This window comes from Fragaria vesca, linkage group LG2 (genome assembly GCF_000184155.1).
Source record: "Fragaria vesca subsp. vesca linkage group LG2, FraVesHawaii_1.0, whole genome shotgun sequence".
Taxonomy (NCBI): domain Eukaryota; kingdom Viridiplantae; phylum Streptophyta; class Magnoliopsida; order Rosales; family Rosaceae; genus Fragaria; species Fragaria vesca.
The window spans coordinates 881,429-906,451 of NC_020492.1; the positions used below are offsets into that span (position 1 = coordinate 881,429).

A 25,023-nucleotide genomic window follows, 5' to 3' on the forward strand; every position below is an offset into this window, starting at 1 on the left:
CCCCCACTCGGGACCGGTAAAAATTATTATTTTAACGAGATTATTAATTAATCGAGTATTAATTTAGCGAGGTTTTACTGTAGTACCCAAGAAAAAAAAAGGCAATTGGAGGGAAATATTTCGAAATTCCTCTTCATTTTTTTTCTTTATTGATGAAAAGGATTCAAAATCTCCCCCTAAATTTAAAGCTGCTTTTACTCGGCCTATTCCTTTCACAGCATCACCTAAACAATGTGAGCTGATGGCCATTAGAGCAGGTCTAGATTTATTGCAGTCTATGCAGATAAGAGATGTTACAGTTCAGAGTGACTGTCTTGAAGCCATAGCAGAAATTAAAGCTCCACATCATGAACTGTTGAAAAAATGGAGGCATTATATATGATATAAAACATTTAAGAACATAGTCAATGTTTCTGTAGTGCACACACCAAGAGCTTGTAATGGCATAGCACATAGACTTGCTGCTGTAGGCTTTGATGACAATTTGCAATCCAAAATCAGTATTCAGTTTTGTTATCAATTATAATGTAACCCCTATATCAAGTTTTAATCTTCATCAAGCGTAGATACCTTACACCTTCCAAATCCAGTTAGAATATGAGTAAATTTTATTCAGTATGCGAAGGAAGCATTGGTAATTAAAGTCTCACGTATTTGATCAATCTAAGGCCTATGAAGGAGATATGAAGGAATTGTGGTCTGAACACTGGGAAGCTTGTCTTTCAACTCTGTATTCAGCAAAGATTCAACTACATTTTTGTGAGGGTTTGAAGTGCTTGAAGCTATTGTGAATATAATTGCATATATGTGGTACTTTCTGGTTTTCTCTTGTATATTTTGTTCAACTTTTGTGGTCTCTTTTTTTTTCTTTTCTTTTTTTGTTTAATTGGTCTTTTTTACTGATTGAAGATGATACAGATACCAATGGGACAACTCAACCTACTATATATGCTAATCACTATCTCAGAAACTAATTAAACATAATCAAAGGAAAGGTATAACAAATTCACCCCTAGTAAGCAAGAAACAAATTCTTCACTATTATCAGTAACATCTGAGTTCTAAATATGCCAAACCAATCCACCAAAATTTACTTCAATAGAGGACTGTCAGCTCTTTAAACTTAAGATCGATTTCTTTTTACTTATTAGCTATCTATGTGATGCATTTTAATCAAATTGTCTTGATCAAAAGAAGACTGTCAGCTACTTTCTTGAATTCCTTTGATTTCAAAATAATTATTCTGTTCTATGATCAAACTCCTAATGCAGTTGTATTCTTTATCCGAGATTTCTACATATATTCTTTATCCATAAATATTTTTCTGTTCTATAGTGTACGTAAAAGTTGATTCAATATAGGTAGATTCATATTAGGCTCCTAGGAAGCGTTGGTAGAGTGTGAAGACAGACATCAGAAGTTTTTTTGTTTTTTTTTTGAGTTAACAGACATCAGAAGTTAGTCTATAGATTTCTGTGGAAATAAATGCTTCAAATGAAAAAGGTAGCTTGCATTTGAATTACTTTAACAATTGAAGGACTACATTGACATCTCAAGGGAAAATAAGAAGGAAACTGATATGCGTGCACTTTGACAGATGCACAATTTTTCTTTTCGATCTGCACCTTCTTTTTTCTTTTTGCTGCACTAGCAGCAGATGTTTCTTCCTTGTCATTTTTCTCATTTCAATAAATTGCTGACATCTTGCATTTTTCTCATTTCAATAAATTGCTGACATCATTGATATATCATATATGAAGTTCATGTTTTATCAGAAGATGCAATTGTATCTCATCAATGTGTTTGTAGGCATTGTGGAGGTAGATACTGAAATCTTTTCTTGACTATAATGAAAATTCTATGCTAAGAATGCATGTCAGGGAGATAAAGTTGACACTTATTTCCTAAACACTTGTTGTCCTGTAATTCTGGTCAATACAAAATTAAACTCAAGATAACAATGAAACAAAGTAAGCAAGCAGGAAACAATTCTGAAAAAAGAATCATGTATTTCATTAAAATTTGTAATGTTCAATTTGTACATAGTACATACAGAGTGGAAACTTAAACTACATATCCAAGGAATATAAATTTGAGTACTCGATGCCCATGTATGAGCCTCAACAACGGTTGATTGCACCTCAGCAATGCTTCAGCATGAGAATTTTGATAGGGACGTACAAACTTAGTGCACCTAGCAGAGTCGGTCGCCACATTTTCATCCACTCTCATTCTCTTCTGACCTGAACCTGCTCGATCTTGAACACTTGCTTTAGCTTCACATTGGCTTCTCCCACAAGACCTTCCAGGAAATACAAAATCAGGTATGTCCCTCTGTTTTACAAGGGACACACAGATCTCCATTCCAATCTTCTATGACACATACTCATCCACAGCACGCTTAAATTCATCAACACAACTCGTTATATCAATATGATACTGCTCACCTTCATTGACTGGAACTCCTTGTTTACGTTGTAGACCCATGAAGTATGAGCTATGAAAAGGTAGGGATTAGTCTGGAAAGTCACCTGGGTATGGGCGACACTGCAGCATGCCAGAAGTATTTTTCTCAATTTTCAATATCAATTGTCGGAGTCAGGACTCAACCCAGCCTTTCCATTTTCGGAAGTCTTCAGCATCCCCTGCCGTGATGCCAATCTGCAAGTAATTCTTATATTCTTCAAAGAAAGGATACGACTCAAACAAGGTATGCCAATCAGCCTCATGTCCTGCTTCCATAGCCTTGCAAATTTCATTTCCTCTCTTGAACTCCGCAGACATGATGCACAGAGCAGTGGAGGAGACATTGTAGCTAGAGTTCACACACGGATAAGCCGGAGTAATTATAGGCATCAAATGGTACCTGTCTCTTGGATTCCTTCTAGGATCCCACACCTGTGATCCAAGAAACAAAGGTCCATCTTCTTTGATGGCGCAGAGCATAATAGGATTTGGCCAACACCATTCCAAATAGATCCTGAAAAAGACACTAGCAAATTACGAAATGCGTTAGGGTAAAGTTGGCATACGCGAGCAACAAGCAACGCCCAGTTTATACCACCAAGAAATACAACAACATTGGAATAAAGACCACGGCACTTTGCCCACAGCCTAATAAACCTCAATGTGGTGCGAAAAGTTCGCACATTTGGGACTAAACCAAGAATCTGGTCAGTGACCCGACAACCATTAAGGCTACGAATCGACTGCTCATCATGAGGGCAGACACACGACAAAATAGAATCACTGGACATATCCAAAATGGTCAGGAACAACGGAAAGAGAAAGCCTAGCATAGACAAGATCAACCGAGACTCGATTCAATTTAAACTTAATAACAGGGACATAAGCATCATTCAAGTCAGTGACTTGTTCAGTCATGCACTCCAACATCGTATACAACATTCCAAAGAAATCATATTCCCTTGAAGCATAAACAGGCCCAACACAGAGTATCTAAATCGGCACCGGCGCCATGGACGCCCAACCTAAACGACCCAAAACTGAAAACCCTGGCATTGAACTCGACACCGAAACCCTTGGCCCTGAAAATGTTGTTGATCCACGTTTTGACGACCCCGTCGAGAATCGCTAGAACCCCTTCCCTAATCACCCGTTCTTGCCGGGTGGCATATCCGCCATTCTCTCTCAGGATCAACTCCATTTCGTTGGATTTCTCTACATCACGATGAGTAGGGAAATCCAACGAAATCGGGTCGGTTAAACCGAATCGGACACCATATACCTCAGCGCAAAGATTTTAAAGTCCTGAGTTTGAAAAGCTTCAGCTCCAGGCGAACCGTTGGCGTTCCCTCCTCACGAGATCGAGGAGGAACGCCTCCTCCTGGTCTAACCAGGATAGGGCGAAAGCCCTATCGAGGTTGACGCAAACCTCACCGCCGAGCGGGGAAGCAGGTCTCCGCCGCGGTGGTCTCTTCTTTGAGTCCAGTGGAGGTGGTGAAGGAGTACTGTACTGGACTCCATCCGAAAGACAAATACGAGACCCACTAATTGAAGTTGAAAGACAAGAATCAAAAACAAGGTATCAAAATCTTACACAAATTGCAGAACGAAATCAAAAATTCAAAGCGCAAACAGAAACCGAGAAACGAGATCAGAGATTGCAGAGCGAGATCGGAGATCAGAGAAACGAGAGCAGGAGCGTGAGACACAGCGACGAAGACACGTATGTATTTATAAATGTATTTAGACGCGTATTTCGACGCGTCTTGAGTTAAAGCTACGCTACTGAATCATTTACCCGTATTTGTTTTTATTTTATTATTTTTGTTATTATTATTATTATTTATTATATTCGTTGGGTTAAAAGGCTTTGGCGGGACTTCCATATTTGTTGAACAAGAGAGTGAAGCAACCCAACCGACCTCTTTTTGCTCTCTTCAGACTTTAGGTATCAATTCTGATTTATTTTCCTAAATTGCTGAGCTTGTTTTGCTGTTTTGCATAGTCCAACAACAAGGGTCGGTCATGAGAGATTTAAGGTCCGGTGTGACAAAAAAAATTGGCCCTTACAAAATTTTTATTTATTTTTCTTCAAAAAGACGCCACAAAATTAGGGTATTTTCTTTCTTTAAGTAGTTGGAGAAAATATCAAGAAAAAAATACTTGTGCAGACACTTTAATTTAATTTAAACAACGTGAATTACATTAATACTTGTGTCCTTGTTCTAAGTATTTGAAATTAATTAATAAAAAAAACATGCTTGCAAACAAAATTACCCAAATCTTAGAAACATGGAGCTCTAAAGCATTATTTGTAAAATAAATAAAAACTAATGGAATCTTCCTACGATTCTAACATCATAAGACTTAAAATCGGAAGACCTATTCAACTAATTGCACATCAATTTCAAATTTGAAATACTAAGAAATTTCATGGCTCTATAGATTTGATAATGGCTAGATTAACTAAAAATGAAGTAACCTCAATGTGTTGATCAATATTGTTACTGTTAAATGACAAAAAACATATAATATTCTTTAGACGAAAGGGAAGTTTCTCTCCGATTAATGCCGACTTTATAAATACTGTTGTGTTCTTTATTTGATAACAAAAGCTATATTATTATAGTATATATAAAGGGTATTTGCTATTAACACACTCTATCTATTTTTTATCCACACTTTTTTTTATATTTACAAACTTGTCACTTGAATTTGATTGATAATTGGTTCTCACCATATAGGGGTGTGTTAATAGCAAAAAAATATGTGTTAATAGCACTACCCTATATAAAGGGCAGTATAAATATGATAACTTATTACCTAATCCTAAACCTCAAACCACGTGTTTTAAATCTGGTGGTAAGAGTAGTCATAGCACAATTTTTTAATAATAGATACAAGGCCACAAATGTAACAAAATTAAAGAAACAAAAAGATTATGTGCCCCCCTCTGTCCCTAGGCCCCGTGCAGTCGCAGGGGCTGCACTGGGGTAAGGCCGAGCAACAAATAATGGGTTTATGAGATGCTAGGTTTATGTTCTTGACTTATTCGATTTTGAATCACAAGCATTTAATACATGACTCATTTGTTGTAAAGAGAGATGTACAGGAAGATGTTGTGTTCGTTTTATAGACCCTTTGCATTAGAGAACTTCAAGTCAATACATACAAAAGCCAACTAGTTGCTCAACTTGGAAGCAGCTTTGGCAACCCAATTTGATACTATGTTGCCTAAGTTGCACGAACACAGACATGGATATGGCAACACGACACGACATGACACGACACGGCGACACGGCAAAACTAAAAAACTGAGTTTCCGACACGGCATGGACATGGCAAACAAAATTATATATTTATGTATTTTTAATAAATAAAAAAGATACTAAAATATAATTATATATACACAAAATTTTATATAATTATGTAGGAAATAAGGAACTCATCGATTAATTACTAAGCTCAATAATCACTAATTAGAGAAATTGAATAAAGAGGTTGACCTTGGAAAGATTAACATATTGTTGTGACTTTTTTCAGCGGAGAGACTATCAGCTAGAGATTAACAAACATGAACCTTCAATATAACTTACTTGCCCCCATGGCTGGAGGAAGAGAGCTAGAGGCTATCAGCTACAATTGAATGGTTAACCGATTAAGAATAGTGAAACAATGATTATTTAGAAATTAGAAGAGATCAAATGAGGAGAGATTAAGGAAATGAAGACTCACCTTAGCAACCCAGAGGAGCTTGAGGCCGCTAGCGGAGAGAAGAGATCGAATGAGTGACGTTTTCTTCGTGTGCGTCGTTTCCTGACTTTGTTCTCTTTGTCTATGTGTGACTGCACTACAGACCTCTACTGCACCCATTTATTTGTTTATTTTTAAATGAAAAAAGCTGATGTGGCGTGTCATAAATAGATGTGTCGGGCTGGTCAACGTGTCAAAAAAATCAACTTTTCTAGACAAGCCACGTGACGTGTCAGACACGTATTTTGCCGTGTCGGGAGTGTCAGACACTCTGGCATTCCACCCATGTAGAGTGTCCATGCAACATAGTATGTTGCGCATGCAGTGACCATTCTCTTATTCAACCAGGTAGACAACTTCATTCACATGCTATTTGCACCGGGCTTTCCATTGTATTTCCATTGTGCTAGTGTTGTGGATGCCAAGAACTTTTTTTTTTTTTTTTTTGAGTAAAGGGCTGGTGCGGCTGCCCTAAGCTTTAATTAATGAAACTGTCGAATACAAGAATGAGACATTGAGCCTAAACCCCTGATTACAAAGACCTGAACTAATATTAGCAGTCTCTACACACATGTACTCAACTAGGCACCGACTAGCAAAGAGTGCTCTATTGGCTACTCTATTTGCTTTAACATAGTGGTGACATAACGGAAAGTTAACTCGACTATTGCGAAGCATAATTACCACAAGCACAGTTTTCCTACTATGTTGCCGCTGGAGGATAAATCCAACGACACTTAGCTTCATCCTGCCATTAGGTGACAACGACCATTTAACAAAGCAAGAAACTCGTCGCCTACCTAGAGTAGACAAGGCACTAAGAGTGCACAAACAGGCACTAAGCCCGACTAGCCTTACACTACCAATGTAATGACTTATTGCTCGCCTAAGGCGCAAATAAACTAAAAAACATAAATAAATAAAAGCATTTAAAATAAAACCAACCCAGGACTGACCCAATAAGAGAGCCCAAGCCCGAGCGGCACTACAGGAAAGAGGGAGATCACAAACAAGCCACCAAGCCCGGCCCAATCCTGTCAAAGTCGTCATCGCTGCATCTCTCATCTCGCCGCCCAACAACCGTCGTCGGTCCGTCATCCTTGATTTGCCCAGTCCTCCTAGAGAAACACCATTCCAGAACATCTCCAAAAGAGATTCCGACGCCGTCTTCGCTGCTCCAACGATGAGTACGGTTGAATGACGCCGTGCTAAATCTGAATACCAACACCCAAACACCACCGAGTTTGCTCGAAATGACCCAGATCGTGCCACCACCGACACAGCCTCGCTCCGGATCTGCCACCCCTTCCGGCGACGACACCATTGCAGAGAAAGCCCACACCTACCGGCCGTCCTAATCTCCCCCTTCCTCACCTCCCAACCATCCACTGCGATCTCTCGACAGAAACAAGGGCATCGAGAATCCCAGCTTCTCTAGACTCACTCGGAGTCGACAACATCCCGTCCGACCATGGCTATAGAGCCTGCCGCCGGGTAGGAGCAAACCCTACTTTTCTATCAAGCGCGTGCAAGCACGTTTTTTTTTTTTTCTGTACTTGTTCTTGCCAAGAACTTGTTTTTATCACCTTGATTTGAACAATATTTTCTCCTGAAACTATATGATTACTGATGTATATAGTAAATGTCCGTGATCCACCGACTTATACAACAATATGTCATCGTTAACCGTGTTACATTATGCAGATACGTAGTTTCGTACATGAGGTATAGTTCAGCTGTTTATGTATTTGTGAATTTTACCCCATTATTTATAAAAAAGAATTTATGTATTACTTTTGATTTTTATTTTTTACTTATTAATTAATATAAAAAATTGGATAGATAATTAATAAAATAATTTGACTCAGCTGAAAATAGCGGCCGAAGTCTGGAACTAATCAACATCTTGGGGATTTCTCTGGGGTTTAGTCGTTAGGGTTTTAGCACCATTTGAACAAGCTTCACTTAGCGATCACTACCTCTCCGCAACCCCTCACAGGTACAATTTTATTTCATCCACCCAAGAGCCAAAGCTTCTTTCTTTCTCTTTATTATCTTCTTCCTGCCTAACTGATCGGTCGGTGGTGATAAGATTAGATCTGAAAGACTTGATTTCTGGTGGTTTTTAACTTTTTATGGGTCAAAATGGGGTTTGTTCTGTTTAGTATCTGTGGAGCTGAATAGGGTGAGGGTTTGAAGCCTTCACAGCTTCTAAACGAATCCAAAGATTGTTACTTTGTTATTGTTGGCCTTGGTTTTTTGATAACTGTTTCTGGGTTCTCATTTGTGGGTTGACGAATAGTGCTGCGGCTTCTCCAAATTGATTGAATCCTCTGTTGAATATGTAGTTGTTTAGATTGTTCTGTATCGTTTAGGTTGATTTGGTTGTTTGATTTTGACTGCTTTGCGATGACTTTGATGATCTTTACAATCTTTTTTTATCAGTCTTTGCAAACCCGTTAATATAGGTTTTCATTTTTGCCTTTCCATTATCAATTATTTTGAGTTAAGGAGGTCACAATAGCATGTTTCGATTATATAAATTGGGTCTGCAGCTGCTCCATCTTTGCCTTGATTTACAAGTAGTGTCAGCCTCGTTGTCTTTGTCTTGCCAGTACCAGGATTTTACAGAATTCTGATGTTGCAAACTTTAGGGTGTTTTGACTGCAAAACCTTGCTGGTGTTTGTTTGTTGCTTGCCAATTGCAGTCTGCAAATTCAGCACTCATATTTTGTTTCTTGGATTATGATTCAAGACTTTGTCTTTGCACTAAATGATCTCAGTTTTAATTGAACACTTGGGTTGATCCACGTTTCATATGGTTTCATTATATTTCATCTATGTTCTCTTTGACTCTTTGTTTTCTTAGTTTTGTTCGTGAAGTTTGTGTTATGATATTTCTTATCTGCATACTCTGATGAGCTTCCAGGCCAATGCAATTTAGGCTTGGGTGATTATTGGTGGGTTCTTCTTTTTATCTGCACATTTCAATAGTTGGTCTCTGAAATTCTGGTGACCTTCCAGGCCAATGCAATTTAGGCTTAGGAGATTAGTGGTGGATTCTTATTTTTATCTGTGCATTTCAGATAGTGTGTTTAGCAATCCTACTTTTATATATTCAATTGATTAATTAAAATGTTGTTTTTTCTTTTAACCCTTCTATTGTTTACAAAGCATGAAGTATCATCTCTTATATGTCATTTTAATGTCCTTAGTTACCCACTAACTATGGTATCATCTTCAGCTATGGCTTCCAAAGGTAGGACAAGTAAGAGGAAGAAATCAAAACATCAATATGTAATATATGACTGATGTAAGGTCCTTTGGGATAGAAAGTCACCTCCTTAAATGTAGAACACATAATTCCTCTGTTAAACACATCAAAAGTAGTTTTGATGTATAAGTACACACTGCAACAACCCGCGACTAGGCACGGGCAATGTGTCTAGTACAATCTATGCAAGAAACTGTCTTCGTTTTTCAAGTGCAATTGATAACCATTTTTCAGTACGATGTGTCAAACTAGGTCATATGGTTTTTCATCGTTTATTTACCATGCTAAACTTTAAGATGTTTTCATACATCATAAAGTCGTACATATACTTTTTTATCCTTTGTCCATTTCTTTGTTGTTTTCTATGAAGAACTGGCATGTAGGTGTTTGAAACTAAACTAGCTATTTATCTCTTTTATACTGAATTCTTTGTTTTCCTATGTAGTTGAAAAGGATTACAAACAAAACTTGTCGATTTGAGTGAAAGTAGAAGTTACCCTTAAAAATGGCTGCAGCTTTGGCTTCAAAGTGTTCTCGTGGTACGTTGTTTTTCAACTCAATATGTGTGCTTTTATATGCCTTTCTCCTATATTAAGGTCTAATTCCATGTTATTAGTGATAAGAAATTAACTGTAAATACTGACTTTTCTATATTCAAGAATGTCTTATGTAGCAAGTACATTGGACATACTTGCTAAGAATTATATTGATTTGGGAAACTGTAGCGAAGTAGTTTGAGGTAGAGAATTATATAGCTGTTGATTTAAACTATTGCAAAAACTTCCTAATACAAATCAACCTTACGTTTTGCTTCAGCATAAGCGCATTGTTTAAACTCCAAACTCATGTAAATTTATAGTTTGTTGCATCAGACTTTTGGTAACTGGGTAAAAGCGGTTGTTGGTATATTTGGGATTGAGCTGGTCTGGTCCACTAACCCTCTTCCTTGCATGATACTAATATAACATAGTCCAGCCAATGTGAAAGGATGCTGGACTTCTCAAATACTGGTTCTTAGATAGTATTCTTGGTCCCTTATGTTTTTTAGTGTATACGGAGTGCATGTCTGGGAATATATATAGCTCTCCATACATATGACTGAATTGTATGTTTCTGATATTCAAATTAGGGCCTTTTGGTTTTTGCGTTTTAATTATTTTCTTGCATATTGACTCACCGTGATCTATTTAATGTGCTGGAAAACAAACATAGTGGGCCGTTCGTTTTTTGGGGGCCTCGGCAACAACTTGTCTGGCTTATTGAGCGGATCACATGAGATGACATGCAACACTTTCTTATCTCAGGTTAGTGTCTAGATGTTTCTTCTCTTATAATGAGTAGGTAATGTTTAGGTTGTACATAATTCAGTCTCCTGTAATCTTGTATTGTATAGAGTATAGAAGGATCAAGATAATTCAGTCAGTTTTGAGAGGCTTAAATGGAAGCTTGGTGCTGTTTCTGAGTGCAATGATTGAGAATTGTTATTTAATTCCAAATTGTTCTTTATACCTGCTGATATGTTTAGGTCAAGACGTTTCTCTTTACCGGGTGGATCAGTAATCAATTTGGTTATACAGATGCCAGATATATCATTCTAATCAACAAAGAAAAACTAGGACTGGGCAGTTTAGATAAAAATCAAAGCATTCAAGAAAAGGACTAGCTTATTTCTTACAAAAGTACATGTATGAGGGTGTTTAAATCCACATAATTAGTTTATCATGGAAGTCATGGTGAACCAATCATGCTAAATGCCCTTAAGATTCTACTTGTTTGATACTCGGTAACTTGGTATGACACACATGAGATTGATTTGTTGATTTCTTTAACAGCAACAAAGGACTTTCATACAAATGAGGACCATTCTCAAAGTCGTGGACAACTCAGGGGCAAAGAAGGTGATGTGCATACAAGCTTTGAAGGCGAGGAAGAAAGGGGCAAGATTGGGTGACACAATTGTAGCATCAGTAAAGGAAGCCCATCCAAATGGAAAAGTGAAGAAAGGAAAGGTAGTGTATGGTGTGGTCGTTCGTGCTGCCATGCAACGAGGTCGCTGTGATGGGAGTGAGGTTAAGTTTGATGACAATGCTGTCGTACTGGTTGACAAGCAGGGCCAGCCAATTGGGACTAGAGTATTTGGACCTGTCCCACATGAGTTGAGGAAGAAAAAGCATGTCAAGATTCTTAGTTTGGCAGAGCACATTGCCTGAAGTGCATAGCATAGCACAATTGAAACCAAATCTACAATAACAACAGAATGTTGTCCTGTGTTTTTTTTTTTCTTCATTGCGTATACAGCTAAAATCTGGTGTTAAGATTAACAATGCTCATGAGCCGTGCTTTTAACTAGGATGTTCAGCTCTCCTGCCAAACTCCCTTGCATGACACCAAATTTCTAGTTTTTGTTTTTTTTTTCAATTCAGTTGGAATTAGCACTTGACGATTATGATGATTAGGCTTATTTCTCCTCTTTTCAAATTAATGTCAATCACTTGAGACCAATATAGGTCTCTGCTGAACATTTAATAGTTAACAAAATTGCCATTCTGCTGAATCTTCCATACTACAAATATAGGCATCTCTGGTAAGTATAGTCTGTTGCAGGAGAAATCACTAATAACAAAAGATAGTAAAGTAAGTTTGAGAACTATTCATTGATAGAGGGGAGTGGGAGTGGAGGTAAGTGAGGTGGAGATTGCGGAGAGGAAGCCTTTGGATGACACTGGAGGTACGGTTTTGAATCCCGGTGGGAATGGGAAATTTAGTTGTGATAGGGATTCGTCGAGTGTTGGTGATGTGAGTGAGTGTCTTTTAGAGGATTACAAAGTGCCTTTTTAGGGTGAGGGGAATTTTAGAATTTGATATTTTTTATTGGGAGAAAAATCTCTAGATTTAAGGTTAGTGGGCATTTTCCTTTAAGAATATTTGGACGTCGTTTCCATGTTCCTATGATCAACTTGTTGGCTTTAGGGTTTGATCGACAAAGTTTCCAATTAGTAACTGGTTATATATATGGCCTGGACTCTTAGATTATGAATGATGAATAGAGATTGTTTAAACCTCTTACTTTCCATTAACCTTGAATAAAAAAGTAGCACATTTACTCAATTATTAACTTTTGATTTTTAGCAGTAACTTGATGTTTAGGCCTTCATATGTGTGATATCTGAAAAGAAGTCTTGTTTGCCCATCCACAAACCATTCTCTTTCTCTTTTGCTAATTACAGCAAGCTCCACCCTTCTGAAGCCCGCATGCCACTAGAAAAATGTCCCCAAAATTGGATCTGACTAGTGATTTGGGCACCAGAACAACTCTTGTTTAGGCCACTTGTGAGCATGTTCATATTAACCTGGATCAGTAACAAATAAAATAAAGAGAAATCTTTAAATCTTGAGTCTTGGAAATTCAGACTTTCAGAATGTTTTAAACACGGTTCGAAGAAAATGGGATGTAAGGTATATACTTAGCAGTATTGCCTGGCCAATGCTCGAATATGAAAGGTTGACAAAATTTCCAACCAAACGAACCAACAATAGTTACTGTTACAATCACAATAATAGTATAACAAATCGACTCATTCTCAGATTAGTAGAGTACATAGTATCATATGATTCGTCATTGAACAGCATCACTTTTCTTTCCCAAAATTGTAGTGAGCCCTGGGCTCGAGCTTCTTGGCATCGTTCAGTTTTCTGACAGCCTGAAACATTATAACAAAAGTTAATCAAGAAAGTCTTGAAACATTATAACAGAAGTTAATCAAGAAAGTCTTGAAGTTTACGCAGAATATTAGATATGAAACCATTTTGTATCATGTAGTTTGAACTCTCGTTTACCTTCATGAAATCTTCTTGAACAACGTAATCCCGTTCAGCACGTATGGCAAACATCCCAGCTTCAGTACATATGTTCCGTAGATCAGCCCCATTAAAGCCCTGAAATCAAGACAATGCATCTAATTGATAAAGGATGTAAAAGCAACAAGTTATAACTAATTAGTGATATAAACTCATTATATGGTGCAAACCTCAGCAAGCCTGACAATTGCCTCATAATCAATTTCCCCATGTTTGGATATCCCAGCAGCATGGATTTTGAGAATTTCCATTCTTGACTGTTCATTAGGTAATGGAATCTCTATCTTTCGGTCTAGACGCCCAGGGCGGAGTAGTGCAGAATCTAAAGTATCAGGTCTATTTGTCGCCATTATGATTTTTACCTAAGAAACCAAATTAAAACCAACAATTAATTCATTGAAACATGCCAACATATGTAGCATGATACATAAGCTAGCTTGGTTTAAATTATATCCAGAATAGGTACCTTGCCAAGCTGGTCGAATCCGTCTAGCTGGTTAAGCAACTCCATGAGTGTTCTCTGCACTTCTCTGTCTGAACTACTCCCTTCACTCAAACGTGCTCCACCAATTGCATCGATCTCGTCCATAAATATGATACAAGGCTAGACACCAAATAAGTAACAATAAGCATATTTCATTTAGAACAGTAATATACATAACTGAAAATTGCTCAATGGATATAGGCTCCAATTACCTGGTGATCACGAGCGTAATTGAACATTTCCCTTATCATTCTCGCACTCTCACCAATGTATTTATCGACAATTGCGCTTGATACAACCTATACTCATGGATAATAGTACAAACATGTGAGTAGACAGATAAAAAAGATTTCGTTATCGTAGTGAAAACCACACAGCAAGAACAGCGTACTACTAACCTTCAAAAAGTTAGCATCTATATTGCTGGCAATTGCTCTAGCCAGCAATGTCTTTCCTGTTCCTGGAGGTCCATAGAGAAGAACACCCTTGGGAGGTTTGATCCCCACTCTAAGAAAGAGCTCAGGATTCATTAAAGGCAGCTCTATAGATTCCCTAAGATCTCGTATCTGATCGGATAGGCCTCCCACAGAAGAGTAGCTAACATTACCTGGATCTTCTTGAAGCATATTATACACAACTGGATCAACCTGCAAATCAACAACATGTAAGAATGTTGAAAACTACAAAATTTTGAATGTGGAATTGTATTTCAAAGCATGCAAATTGGACAGTAATTACTTGTCTTGGAAGATGCCTCATGATAGTCAAAGTAGTGATGTCCAAAACTACACGAGTGCCCGATATAAGTTTTTCTCTGGGGATTTTAGTGCGACAGCCTACCACATACCGAGGGCCACTACTTGCCTTTACCAACACTGAATCAATGAAAAGAAAAGATTGTTACTTCCACTCAGACAAAGTAAGCTAACAATACATAGCAATCTTACTGATAGAGTTTACAGCAGTTAACTAAGATATAGCTTATGAGTTGTGACTAATTTCAAGGTTCAACTCTGCTACTTTGCTCCTTCCTTTACTAGAGAACATAATTTTCATCTTCAGACTCCCATAATGTAAAAGCTGGTTTTTGATCTTATTATAAAATTCCAAAAAAGTGCCAAAGGGAAAGAGAATTTCGTACCACGTCCAACTTCGAGCTGCGACAGAACTTCCCCTACAATCTGTCCTACACTTTGTAAGGACTTCAAATCATCTTCAGTTTTCTCATATTCCTTCTTTGCAGACCTCAGTTTATCTCTTGCTGCATACCATCCAATTGAAACAAAACAAAACATGAATCCAACTTCCAATACTTTTCAATCCATTACAACAAATTGTACCCTATATATACAAATTACAAAGCAAGAGCTAAACAACACATAAATCAATCAAAACACACATAACAGGATTGGTCGATTGAAACTCATAATGCAAACCCTGCAACATGCTATTACAAGTTTACAATACAGCAATATAGACAATTCTATTGTATTAGCAAGGAGAAGAAAAAGGAAAACGATATTCTGATGAGGGATAAGGGTATGCGGCGAGTCTAACCTTGCTTTACATGAGCTTCCAGTACCTTATGTGACAGTAACTTCCTGCGGTAATCCTCTATCGTCGTCATTGAAGCTGAAACTGAACAAACAAACAAAAAGAAGAACAAGGGTTTAGGGTTTAAGGTGCAATCACAATTAACATGGATAAACAACGATACGTAGAATATACATGGTTTTAAACTTGACTGCATAAACAATAAGAGATGGAGGACATGGGGAGATCTACCTATCTTTTTCGCCAGAAAACTGAAAGAGAAACAATGTGGACGCCTTGGAGAGATTATTTGAAAATTGATGGAAGACGGAACGTAGCCAAAGAGAGACTTTTAGATTTTTATTTATTTATTTGGTTTAGGAGCGCCATTAAATGCAGACTTTAGGATGGGCCTTTATGAGGGAAAATTGTGCTAGTCCTTCTTTTCATGGAAGAAGATTTCTTATTGCAAAAGAAAAGAATATTAAACCTTCCAAAAGAAAAGAGGATTATGTAGTGGGGTGGGTGTGGCTTGGTTTGGATCAGTATGAGGCCCAAATCGGCTGCAACTAAAACATTTTTTCGGTTTTGCTATATTTCAAACCGTAACTGCATTTTTTAAGGAGTAAACCGATTATTTCGGTTACCCTACTTTTTTGATGTGATGCGGGTCGGTTTTGATGAGTGGACCGATTTGTTTATTTCAACTAGAAAGGGAAACCCAAAGTCATGCTTATTGTCAAACAAACACTGCAAACTTGAACAGAAATTGGTTTTTGTATGTATCACAAACTAAAAGTTCCACTAATAGAGAAATAAAAACTAAAAAAAAGTGTAAATGAAATCTAAAGAGGGCGATGCCGCAACCAAACTGTATTTATACGGTTTAATGTGCTGTGGCTATAATTTGACACCATTTTAGTTTGTTGCGGTTATTAAATCATTTTTTCGGTACAGTTTGAATCGGTAACCGTATTAGGGTACAAATTGCCTAAAACTTGACCATGGAGTCCAATGCCCCAAACCTTTTCCGATTTTAGCTCCACATATGATCTTATTTTAGGTAGCCAAGAAGCACTCTGGGTACGGTAGGGTTTGAAACAGAGCCTCATGCAGTCATGCCCCAACCAAGAAGCCTTCTATCCTTATACGATAAGGAAGAGCCTTTAACCACCGCCAGCACTACCATGACCAGCCATCCATGGATCCTTTGTCAATAGAGATGGAAAGGCTGCCAATGATTGGCAACTCTGAAGGAGAAAGACAGAAGGGGAACAAGAGGTCTGGTCACCAATCCAGCTCAAGAAACCTCAATTTGCTACGTTTTGCAGTAAGATGAGCAAAAGATCAAATGATAGAACAAACATAGAAAAGGAGGGTCTGCTTATATTTAACTCTATCTAGCTAAAGACGTGAGTGCTGATACGGTTATTCCAACAAGACATTATACATATGGTTTAGGTCCCTGCATTAGGGTTCAAGGGCAACAGTTTTGCTGCCTAAAACACACCGCTGCAAATTCCATGGCCAGGTCCATTCAGCCTCACTTCCCCAACACTAAGAAGAGAAGACAGTCCCACTATGGAAGAGGACGACAGGATTCTTTCATAGTAGGACTGTGTTTCGGCCGGTTTGTAAAGCACATAGAGGTGAGAATCCAAATACAATAAAAGATCAAATATCAGGATATACAAAGTTGCACATAATTCTTTAAAAATTTGACTGCTTGAACAACTGAATTCTTGACAGACACTATAATGAGAAGGACCAGAGCAGCTTGTAACAAAAGAAAGAGGAAGCAGTGCGCCAACACAAGAAAGTCTATTCCAGCGGACACTGTCTCCCTTGGAAAATAGAAATGCACAAAATCCCAACCGACAATGTAATTGATATCAGACATTTTGCGGGACAAGCCTGTAAAAATCATCAAAGGGCTTCAATGATGCATAATTTTTTCTCATAATTGAATTACTTGATAGAAAAAGTTCATTTAGCATAAAAAGACAGATCAAAGAACAAGTTATGGCTCCTGTGAAAATCCGAGAAACAATTTAATTGTGAGCCAACACTGATATTAACTACAGAAGAGGTCTTAAAAGTACAGTAAACTAGGCAACAAACAGACTGTTCAACAATGATGGTACGAAGATCTAATGAACTCACGAGTAAATGTTGTCCAAAAGAAACGGAACAGTAGAAGTTCCTTCTGGAACCTGTTTTCTAGTACCACCTTCCACATTTCATAAATAAATAGTCCAACAGACAGCAGATGCTTGGAGTTTCTATTAACTCTTGGGTTTAATTCAAAGTTGGCCTCATTCCTTCCCAAAATCAGCATTGTAGTGTGCACTAGATTCCAGCTTCTTGGCTTCGTTCAACTTTCTTACAGCCTGATACATTATAAAAATAAATAAATAAGAAAATAAATAAGTGCAGCAATATTTGCACCACTTTTATGCTACACAAAAATTATGAATGTCACAACATATATATTGTAGATAAGATAAATATTTGAGTTCCCTAGAACAGTGTTATTATTCCTCCCAAAATTAAGGGAAAGGTCTTGGTTTCCACAAGTCAAGTAGAGTAACCTTGTCAAACCCCTTGGGCACAGATGCACAAACAAAGCTATTCCGCAACCCATACATTGTACCCTCAATTTCACCCACAATATTCCATTACTACTTTTTACACATTTTTGTTAAATCTATGACAATTAAGGCATATAAAGCTATCCACACTCTCTCGTCAAATTCAAGGTTAAAGTAGTTCCAGACTTCCAGCATAGTTGTGACCCAATACAACATGAACCAGCAAACCCTAACAATATCAAAATGTTGTCTCATTCCATTGTTTTTAGAACCGGAGTTTATGATTCAATAGTATCAACATAATGCCCGTAACAGATAGCAGGCATCAATTCAGGCACAAGATTGACTGGTGACAAGTTGCTGGCATTAATTTAGGATCAGTTCATCTCTAGTTCATTATTGTTCACAAGAGTATATTAGACTGTATTCAACAATTACCTTCATGAAATCCTCATGAATGACGTAATCGCGTTCAGCACGGATCGCAGACATCCCAGCTTCAGTACAGACATTCCGCAGATCTGCTCCGTTAAAGCCCTGAAACGAAGACGGTTCATCAAATTGTTGGGGGTAAAGGATGGAAACAATTTATTTTCAATAGAGAAGCATAAGATGCTCACCTCAGCAAGCTTCACAACTGCCTCATAATCAATTTCCCCATGTTTAGCTATTCCAGCAGCATGGATTTTAAGAATTTCCATTCTTGATTGTTCATTAGGCAATGGAATCTCTATTTTCCGGTCTAGTCTCCCTGGCCGAAGAAGTGCAGGATCTAGAACATCAGGTCTGTTTGTCGCCATGATCATTTTCACCTTCAAAAACCATCAAAACATGATAAGATATGATTGCTCATTTGCCATTTGCCATAAAAAGCTTTTACAAGGACAAAAAGATAGATAAGTTTGCATCCATTTGTTCTGAATTATCAACATGAATGAGAACTCAAGTACCTTTCCAAGTTGATCAAATCCATCTAACTGGTTAAGCAACTCCATGAGTGTTCGTTGGATTTCACGGTCTGCACTTGTCCCTTCACTAAAACGCCGTCCACCAATAGCATCGATCTCATCCATAAAAATGATGCAGGGCTAGACATGAAGTCAACAAATAAGGTATGCTTCCAAACAGTAAATGAACAGTGCAAATTCTAAACAAATCTCAAGCACCAACCTGGTGATCACGAGCGTAACCAAACATTTCCCTTATCAATCTTGCACTTTCACCAATGTACTTATCAATAATGGCGCTTGATACAACCTACATCAACAGGAAATAGTATGTATGAGCAAACAGAAACAATAAGCATGCTCTGCTGCATAAAAAGTGAAACCTCAGTATAGCAGCCAGACACAACAACCTAACCTTTAGAAAGTTAGCATCTATGTTGCTTGCAATTGCTCTGGCTAGTAATGTCTTCCCTGTTCCCGGAGGTCCATATAGAAGAACACCCTGGAATAATTCAATAAATTAAGTAATAAATAAATGAAGTAATAATTTTTCTAAAAATGATAAAATTACTAGTGTGAGCGTGATAACATTACTGGACATGTCACTCATAGTACGAAGTCAGCAATGCTATATAAAACTTACCTTGGGTGGTTTGATGCCCACTCTAAGGAAGAGCTCAGGGTTCATTAGAGGCAGCTCTATAGACTCCCTAAGTTCTCTGATCTGATCTCCTAGCCCTCCCACAGCAGAGTAGCTAACATTACCAGGATCTTCATGAAGCATATTATACACTACTGGATCAACCTGAAATTCAAATAAAGCAAGAACGTTCAAGGATAGGCAGAAACACAATGTCAATTCATATCATTAATAATAGAATCGCAATCACCTCTCTTGGAAGAGCCCTCATGATAGTCAGGGTAGTCATATCCAAAACAACCCGAGTGCCCGCTACTAGTTTTTCTTTGTCCACTTTACTGCGACAGCCCACCACATACCTAGGGCCACTACTTGCCTTCACTATCACTGAAGCAACAAAAGCAAACCGAGTTACTTGGACAGTCCTCAAGCAAAAAGCATCTCGAAACAAAAATGCATTCAACAAAAGTTTCCATTTCCTACTTAGAAACCGATCAATATCACAATCAGCAAGAGTTTGCAGGAACTATGTTTCAAACAAAGAAAGGTCCAAACTTTACTTACAGCGTTCGTTATCGAGAGGTCTCAGAACTTCCCCTATAATCTGGCCAACACTTTGAAGCGACTTCAAATCATCTTCAGTTTTCCCAAACTCCTTCTTAGCTCCTCGCAAGTTTTCTCGCACTGCAAAACCCGAAACAACCAAATTCAGAACCAAAACAAATTCCTCATACAGAAACCCAATTCACAACAACACAGTATACAGAAACCCACTGCCCAGAAACTAAATCAACCGAAATCAACATCTAGGGCACCAAAATCAGAACCCAATCGGCTCAATCGAAAATCGAAACCCTAGAAGAGCGGAAGGGACTAAAAATTAACGAATCGGAAACGATTCTAGTTCGCGATAGAAGAAAAGGGACTAGGGTTTGAATCTGACCTGCGCGGACTCGGGAGTCGAGCTCCTTGTGCTGGAGTAACCTCTTGCGGTATTCGTTGACGGCGTTGCGACGTCGTACGGCGTCCTCCGTCTCGGTCGACGTCATCGCGGCTGTGATGGGGTCTCGGAGAAACGAGACAAAAGGCTCTCGAGGCTTACGGGAGGAGAAGAAGAAGAAATCTGAGAGCTGTTTCGGTCTTTTTTCTCTTTTAAGTGGGAGCTGTATTATCAAGCAAGCAAGCTAGTTATACTGATTTACTCTCACCGGAAGATAGAAAGTAACAAAAGATAAATAAATAAATAATAACAACAACAACAACGATAATAATTTAGATAAATTATCGAAAAAATAATAATTTAAATAAAAAATTACCCACGAACATAACGACAAACCCCTGATCTTGATCGAGTGACATGAGACACATACATGTTCCCGCAGCTCTTAGTTATAGATTATGAGTGACAAGAAATTTACATATGTCATCACACAAGACAAAAATGTTAATTACATATGTCGTCACACAAGACAAAAGTGTTAGTAACATAACTCAAATACGGAGTGAGGCACAACCGCAAGCATGAATACACAATCAAAACCACGCAACACGAGGCATTCTCAGAAGCTCACTCATCACAATATTATTCTCAACTGAACAAGCTTACCTTTGAAGTTACGATAGTAGTCAGTGCACTATTTTCTAGTCCGATCGTAGCCTCATCAGTTTTTACTGATACCACATTATTTCCTTTTCCTACTTCTATTTTTATAAGAGGTACTGGAAAACATCTTCTATCAATTCACACCAAATGTATACAACGTTTGTTGCAGAGTGTTAATGTATAATTAATATGTTCTTGTGTTTTCCTGTATGGCTGATTTACCTAGGGTTATAAATAATATACAGTAAAACAATATCTTATATTTATTTTTATTTGTAAGGATCTAATTCTTAATTTAAGCCTTTTTAATTGTAAATACTGAAAAAAGAAAAACTTATCATCCTCTCTCTTTAGCGGCGCTAGGGTATCGATGAACAACCAAACTTATCATCCACAGTTTTGAAGACAAAACAAACAACGACCACCCCCAAGCTAGCACAAAAACCAACATATCTGGATCCTTCGTCCATCCTTGAGCCAAACTCATGTAAGAGACTAAAAATGCAAAGAGAAATGTCGTTCGGCAGCGAAACCAAGCGTCGGCGAAGCCCAAACAGCTGCCAAGACAAGGCTGCCACCAGACGAGATGGAATTTGCACTCATCGTTTAGCTAGGGTTTGGTCTGGATCGGCGCTCTCACCCCTCTTTGCTACTTTGTCACTTCCCCCACTTCACCAGTCTTATACTAATATGCCCGAGTATTAGGCACGTAGGGAGAGAACCCTCACTTGCACAAAAGCCTGATTTAGCAACATATTAGAGAAACAACTCTTGACCATTTCAAAGTTTGTCTCTCATTTTTTGTGGAAACATTTCAAAGTTAGTCTATGGCTCACCGTTAAACTTCCCTTGGATTTACTAACAATAGAGTATCAAATAAAACAAACTTCCAAAGCAAAGGCAAAGATATATCTCTCCACAAATGATGCCACATTCTTGGGATTTCATAGCCTCTGTCGGCTGTCACCTCCTCCTCTCCACCTATAATCAACAAGAACAATAACAGAATTACCTCTTGAAAATAAAAATAAAAAAATAAAAAACCAGAAAAACATAAATACAAACCCAACAAAAAAAAATAGCAGTTATAGATACAAAGAGCTTCTCTTGTTCAAGAATACATTCCCAAGTTCTCTTCTTCTGCTCAAACCTCCTCACCCAGGAGGGATGGAGATAGAAAAGACACCACCCAACAAGAAGTATCTTTTTCTATCCTCCTCGCCATCATCATCGTTAACAACCAGATACATGATGGCTATCCTCCTGGTCTTTGTATATGCACTCCTCTGCAACCCCACCATTGTCGTCTCCGAGCCTTCCTCCACCACCTTCACCCCGCAAGACAACATCCTCATTGCATGTGGTGCCAAAGATCCCCCCAAGCTACCCGATGGAAGGGTCTTCAAGACGGATGCACAAGCCAATCAATATTTGAAAGCAAATAATGATAACAAGGTGTCTGATGAAAAGGCAGATGTGCCTTCTCCTCTTTTCACCTCGGCTAGGATTTTCACAAGTGAAGCCACTTATACGTTCCACATGGGAAGGCCTGGGTGGCATTTTGTTCGCCTCTATTTCTTCCCCATTCAGAACTCTGTGTCTGATCTTCAGAAGGCAACCTTCAATGTCATGACAGATAAATACACTTTGCTCCATAGTTTCAATTTCAATGAGGCCGCTAAAAACAACACCCACAAAACTCTTTTCAATGAGTACCTTCTCAACGTGACCGAGCAACAATTCTCCATCAAGTTCTCTCCTGAGAAGAACTCCGCGGCATTCATCAATGCAATCGAGGTGGTTTCAGCTCCGGATTATCTCATCGGGGACACGGGTAACAACCTTCAACCATTGAACCAGTTCCAAGGATTGTCCAACTTTGGATATCAAACTATGTATAGGGTAAACATGGGAGGACCCTTGGTGACCTCGGTCAATGACACATTAGGACGAGAGTGGATACCTGACGAACAATTCATCAAGTCCAAGAACATGGCCAAAGTTGCCAAGGTTGAAAGTAAAGCTATCAAGTATCCTCAAGGGCTGACACCCCAAATAGCTCCACCATCAGTTTATTCAACCGCTGCGGAAATGGCAGATGAAGGTAATCAAAAGTTCAATGTAACATGGACCTTTCCGGCTGAAAATGCATATGGTTACTTGATCAGGTTGCATTTCTGTGACATTGTGAGCAAAACACTTGGTACCCTTTTCTTCAATGTCTACATTAATGGAAACGTGGCCATAAGTGAATTGGATTTGTCAGCAACCGTGAATGGTTTGGCAATTCCATTCTACAAGGACATTGTGGTCAACTCTTCATTGATAAACAACGATGGAGTCACTGTCCAAATCGGTCCGTCTAAATTGCAGAATGGTGTTCAAGATGCTATTCTAAATGGTGTAGAGGTCATGAGAATGAGCAATTCTGTTAATAGTTTGGATGGAGAGTTTGGAGTCGATGGAAAAGAGGCAAACCCAAGTAGCGGAGGTGGGGTTCACAAGGGAGCGGTGGCTGCAGTCGGATTTGGTTTGATGTTTGGAGCCTTCATAGGCCTTGGGGCAATGGTGTACAAATGGAAGAAGAGACCTCAAGATTGGCAGAAAAGGAACAGCTTCTCTTCTTGGTTACTGCCTGTACATGCTGGAGACACCAGCTTTATGTCAAGCAAGAACTCTGTGGGAAAGAACATGTACTCTTCCACTATGGGTCTTGGCCGATTCTTCTCTTTCGCAGAGTTACAGGAAGCTACCAACAATTTTGACTCGAGCAAAATCATTGGTGTTGGTGGATTTGGCAATGTGTATATTGGTGTGATTGATGATGGGACTAGTGTTGCGGTCAAGAGAGGAAACCCTCAATCTGAACAGGGGATTACGGAGTTCCAAACAGAAATCCAAATGTTGTCGAAGCTCAGGCACAGACATCTGGTCTCTTTAATTGGCTATTGTGATGAAAACGAAGAGATGATCTTGGTTTATGAGTTCATGTCAAATGGACCATTCAGAGATCATCTGTATGGTAAGGACTTGCCACCATTGTCATGGAAACAAAGATTGGAGATATGCATCGGCGCTGCTCGTGGGCTTCACTACCTTCATACGGGAACAGCACAAGGCATCATCCACCGCGATGTTAAGACAACAAACATCCTTCTCGATGATCAGTTCACCGCTAAGGTTGCTGATTTCGGGCTATCTAAAGATGCGCCAATGGGACAGAACCATGTGAGTACCGCTGTGAAGGGAAGCTTTGGGTACTTAGATCCTGAGTACTTTAGGAGACAGCAATTGACAGACAAATCCGATGTCTACTCATTCGGAGTTGTCATGCTCGAGGCATTGTGCGCTAGGCCTGCTATCAATCCAGCACTTCCAAGAGAGCAAGTCAACTTGGCCGATTGGGGAATGCAGTGGAAGAGGAAGGGCTTGTTGGAAAAGATAGTGGACCCTCTACTCATCGGAACCATCAACCCTGAATCCATGAAGAAGTTTGGTGAGGCTGCCGAGAAGTGCTTACTAGAGCATGGTGTGGATAGGCCTACAATGGGAGATGTGCTGTGGAACTTGGAGTATGCCCTGCAACTTCAAGAGGCGTTCACAGAAGCAAAGGGTGAAGATGATAGCGTTACCGTCAACGCTCCTGCTGATGCTGCAGCTGCCTCTCTAGCTGATGCTGATGCTGCTGCTTCTACTGCCGCAGCCTCGGTACCTCACCCAGCTTCTATCTTAGAGGAGGAAGAAGCTCCCCCTGCAGAACAGACAGTAAATGACCAATCTGGAACAGCTATGTTTGCTCAATTTTCTAACCTCAATGGTAGGTGAAGTTTGAAATTCTAGTCCCGTATTAATTAACAAATTATACATGGTCTAG

General features: G+C 38.8%; 4 protein-coding genes and 1 pseudogene across 5 annotated transcripts; 2 read left to right on the forward strand and 3 right to left on the reverse strand.

Moving 5' to 3' along the window:
* Positions 1 to 2,064: 2,064 nt before the first annotated feature.
* Positions 2,065 to 7,679, reverse strand: LOC101291596 (annotated as a pseudogene). The gene is made up of 3 exons (XR_184113.1): positions 7,594 to 7,679; positions 3,896 to 4,010; positions 2,065 to 3,748 (listed from the first exon to the last, which is right to left on the reverse strand). The product of XR_184113.1 is annotated as a poly(A) polymerase-like (transcript).
* Positions 6,661 to 12,024, forward strand: LOC101291289 (50S ribosomal protein L14-like). Its single transcript, XM_004289599.1, has 4 exons — positions 6,661 to 7,713; positions 9,939 to 10,032; positions 10,706 to 10,797; positions 11,326 to 12,024. Exons 2-4 carry the CDS (start codon positions 9,999 to 10,001, stop codon positions 11,701 to 11,703), a joined length of 504 nt encoding a protein of 167 aa, XP_004289647.1. The 5' UTR covers positions 6,661 to 7,713; positions 9,939 to 9,998; the 3' UTR covers positions 11,704 to 12,024.
* A 1,098-nt stretch (positions 12,025 to 13,122) lies between these two features.
* LOC101291891 (26S protease regulatory subunit S10B homolog B-like) lies at positions 13,123 to 15,462 on the reverse strand. The gene is made up of 9 exons (XM_004291964.1): positions 15,393 to 15,462; positions 14,977 to 15,096; positions 14,574 to 14,710; positions 14,234 to 14,482; positions 14,048 to 14,134; positions 13,818 to 13,955; positions 13,522 to 13,713; positions 13,331 to 13,429; positions 13,123 to 13,194 (listed from the first exon to the last, which is right to left on the reverse strand). The coding sequence occupies exons 1-9, from the start codon at positions 15,460 to 15,462 to the stop codon at positions 13,123 to 13,125; spliced, it is 1,164 nt and encodes a 387-aa protein (XP_004292012.1).
* A 1,274-nt stretch (positions 15,463 to 16,736) lies between these two features.
* On the reverse strand, positions 16,737 to 20,700 carry LOC101291579 (26S protease regulatory subunit 10B homolog A-like). Its single transcript, XM_004289600.1, has 10 exons — positions 20,490 to 20,700; positions 20,111 to 20,230; positions 19,797 to 19,933; positions 19,550 to 19,711; positions 19,322 to 19,408; positions 19,130 to 19,216; positions 18,910 to 19,047; positions 18,580 to 18,771; positions 18,398 to 18,496; positions 16,737 to 17,758 (listed from the first exon to the last, which is right to left on the reverse strand). Exons 1-10 carry the CDS (start codon positions 20,593 to 20,595, stop codon positions 17,684 to 17,686), a joined length of 1,203 nt encoding a protein of 400 aa, XP_004289648.1. The 5' UTR covers positions 20,596 to 20,700; the 3' UTR covers positions 16,737 to 17,683.
* A 1,700-nt stretch (positions 20,701 to 22,400) lies between these two features.
* On the forward strand, positions 22,401 to 24,998 carry LOC101291875 (probable receptor-like protein kinase At4g39110-like). Its single transcript, XM_004289601.1, has one exon. It carries the CDS (start codon positions 22,401 to 22,403, stop codon positions 24,972 to 24,974), a length of 2,574 nt encoding a protein of 857 aa, XP_004289649.1. The 3' UTR covers positions 24,975 to 24,998.
* The last annotated feature ends 25 nt before the right edge of the window (positions 24,999 to 25,023 follow it).

Excerpts from the sequence above, each read along its gene's own strand:
- LOC101291289 (XM_004289599.1), top strand. The coding sequence starts at position 9,999 with ATGGCTGCAGCTTTGGCTTCAAAGTGTTCTCGTG. Across the intron at positions 10,033-10,705 it reads GGCTTCAAAGTGTTCTCGTG|TGGGCCGTTCGTTTTTTGGG; the intron begins GTACGTTGTTTT and ends AAACAAACATAG. Across the intron at positions 10,798-11,325 it reads GCAACACTTTCTTATCTCAG|CAACAAAGGACTTTCATACA; the intron begins GTTAGTGTCTAG and ends TTTCTTTAACAG.
- LOC101291891 (XM_004291964.1), bottom strand. The coding sequence starts at position 15,462 with ATGACGACGATAGAGGATTACCGCAGGAAGTTACTGTCACATAAGGTA. Across the intron at positions 13,714-13,817 it reads GATTCGACCAGCTTGGCAAG|GTAAAAATCATAATGGCGAC; the intron begins GTACCTATTCTG and ends TTGGTTTCTTAG. Across the intron at positions 13,195-13,330 it reads TTCAAGAAGATTTCATGAAG|GCTGTCAGAAAACTGAACGA; the intron begins GTAAACGAGAGT and ends ATAATGTTTCAG.
- LOC101291579 (XM_004289600.1), bottom strand. The coding sequence starts at position 20,595 with ATGACGTCGACCGAGACGGAGGACGCCGTACGACGTCGCAACGCCGTC. Across the intron at positions 19,217-19,321 it reads TAGATGCTAACTTTCTAAAG|GTTGTATCAAGCGCCATTAT; the intron begins GTTAGGTTGTTG and ends CTGTTGATGTAG. Across the intron at positions 18,497-18,579 it reads CAGTTGTGAAGCTTGCTGAG|GGCTTTAACGGAGCAGATCT; the intron begins GTGAGCATCTTA and ends TCTTCGTTTCAG.
- LOC101291875 (XM_004289601.1), top strand. The coding sequence starts at position 22,401 with ATGGCTATCCTCCTGGTCTTTGTATATGCACTCCTCTGCAACCCCACC.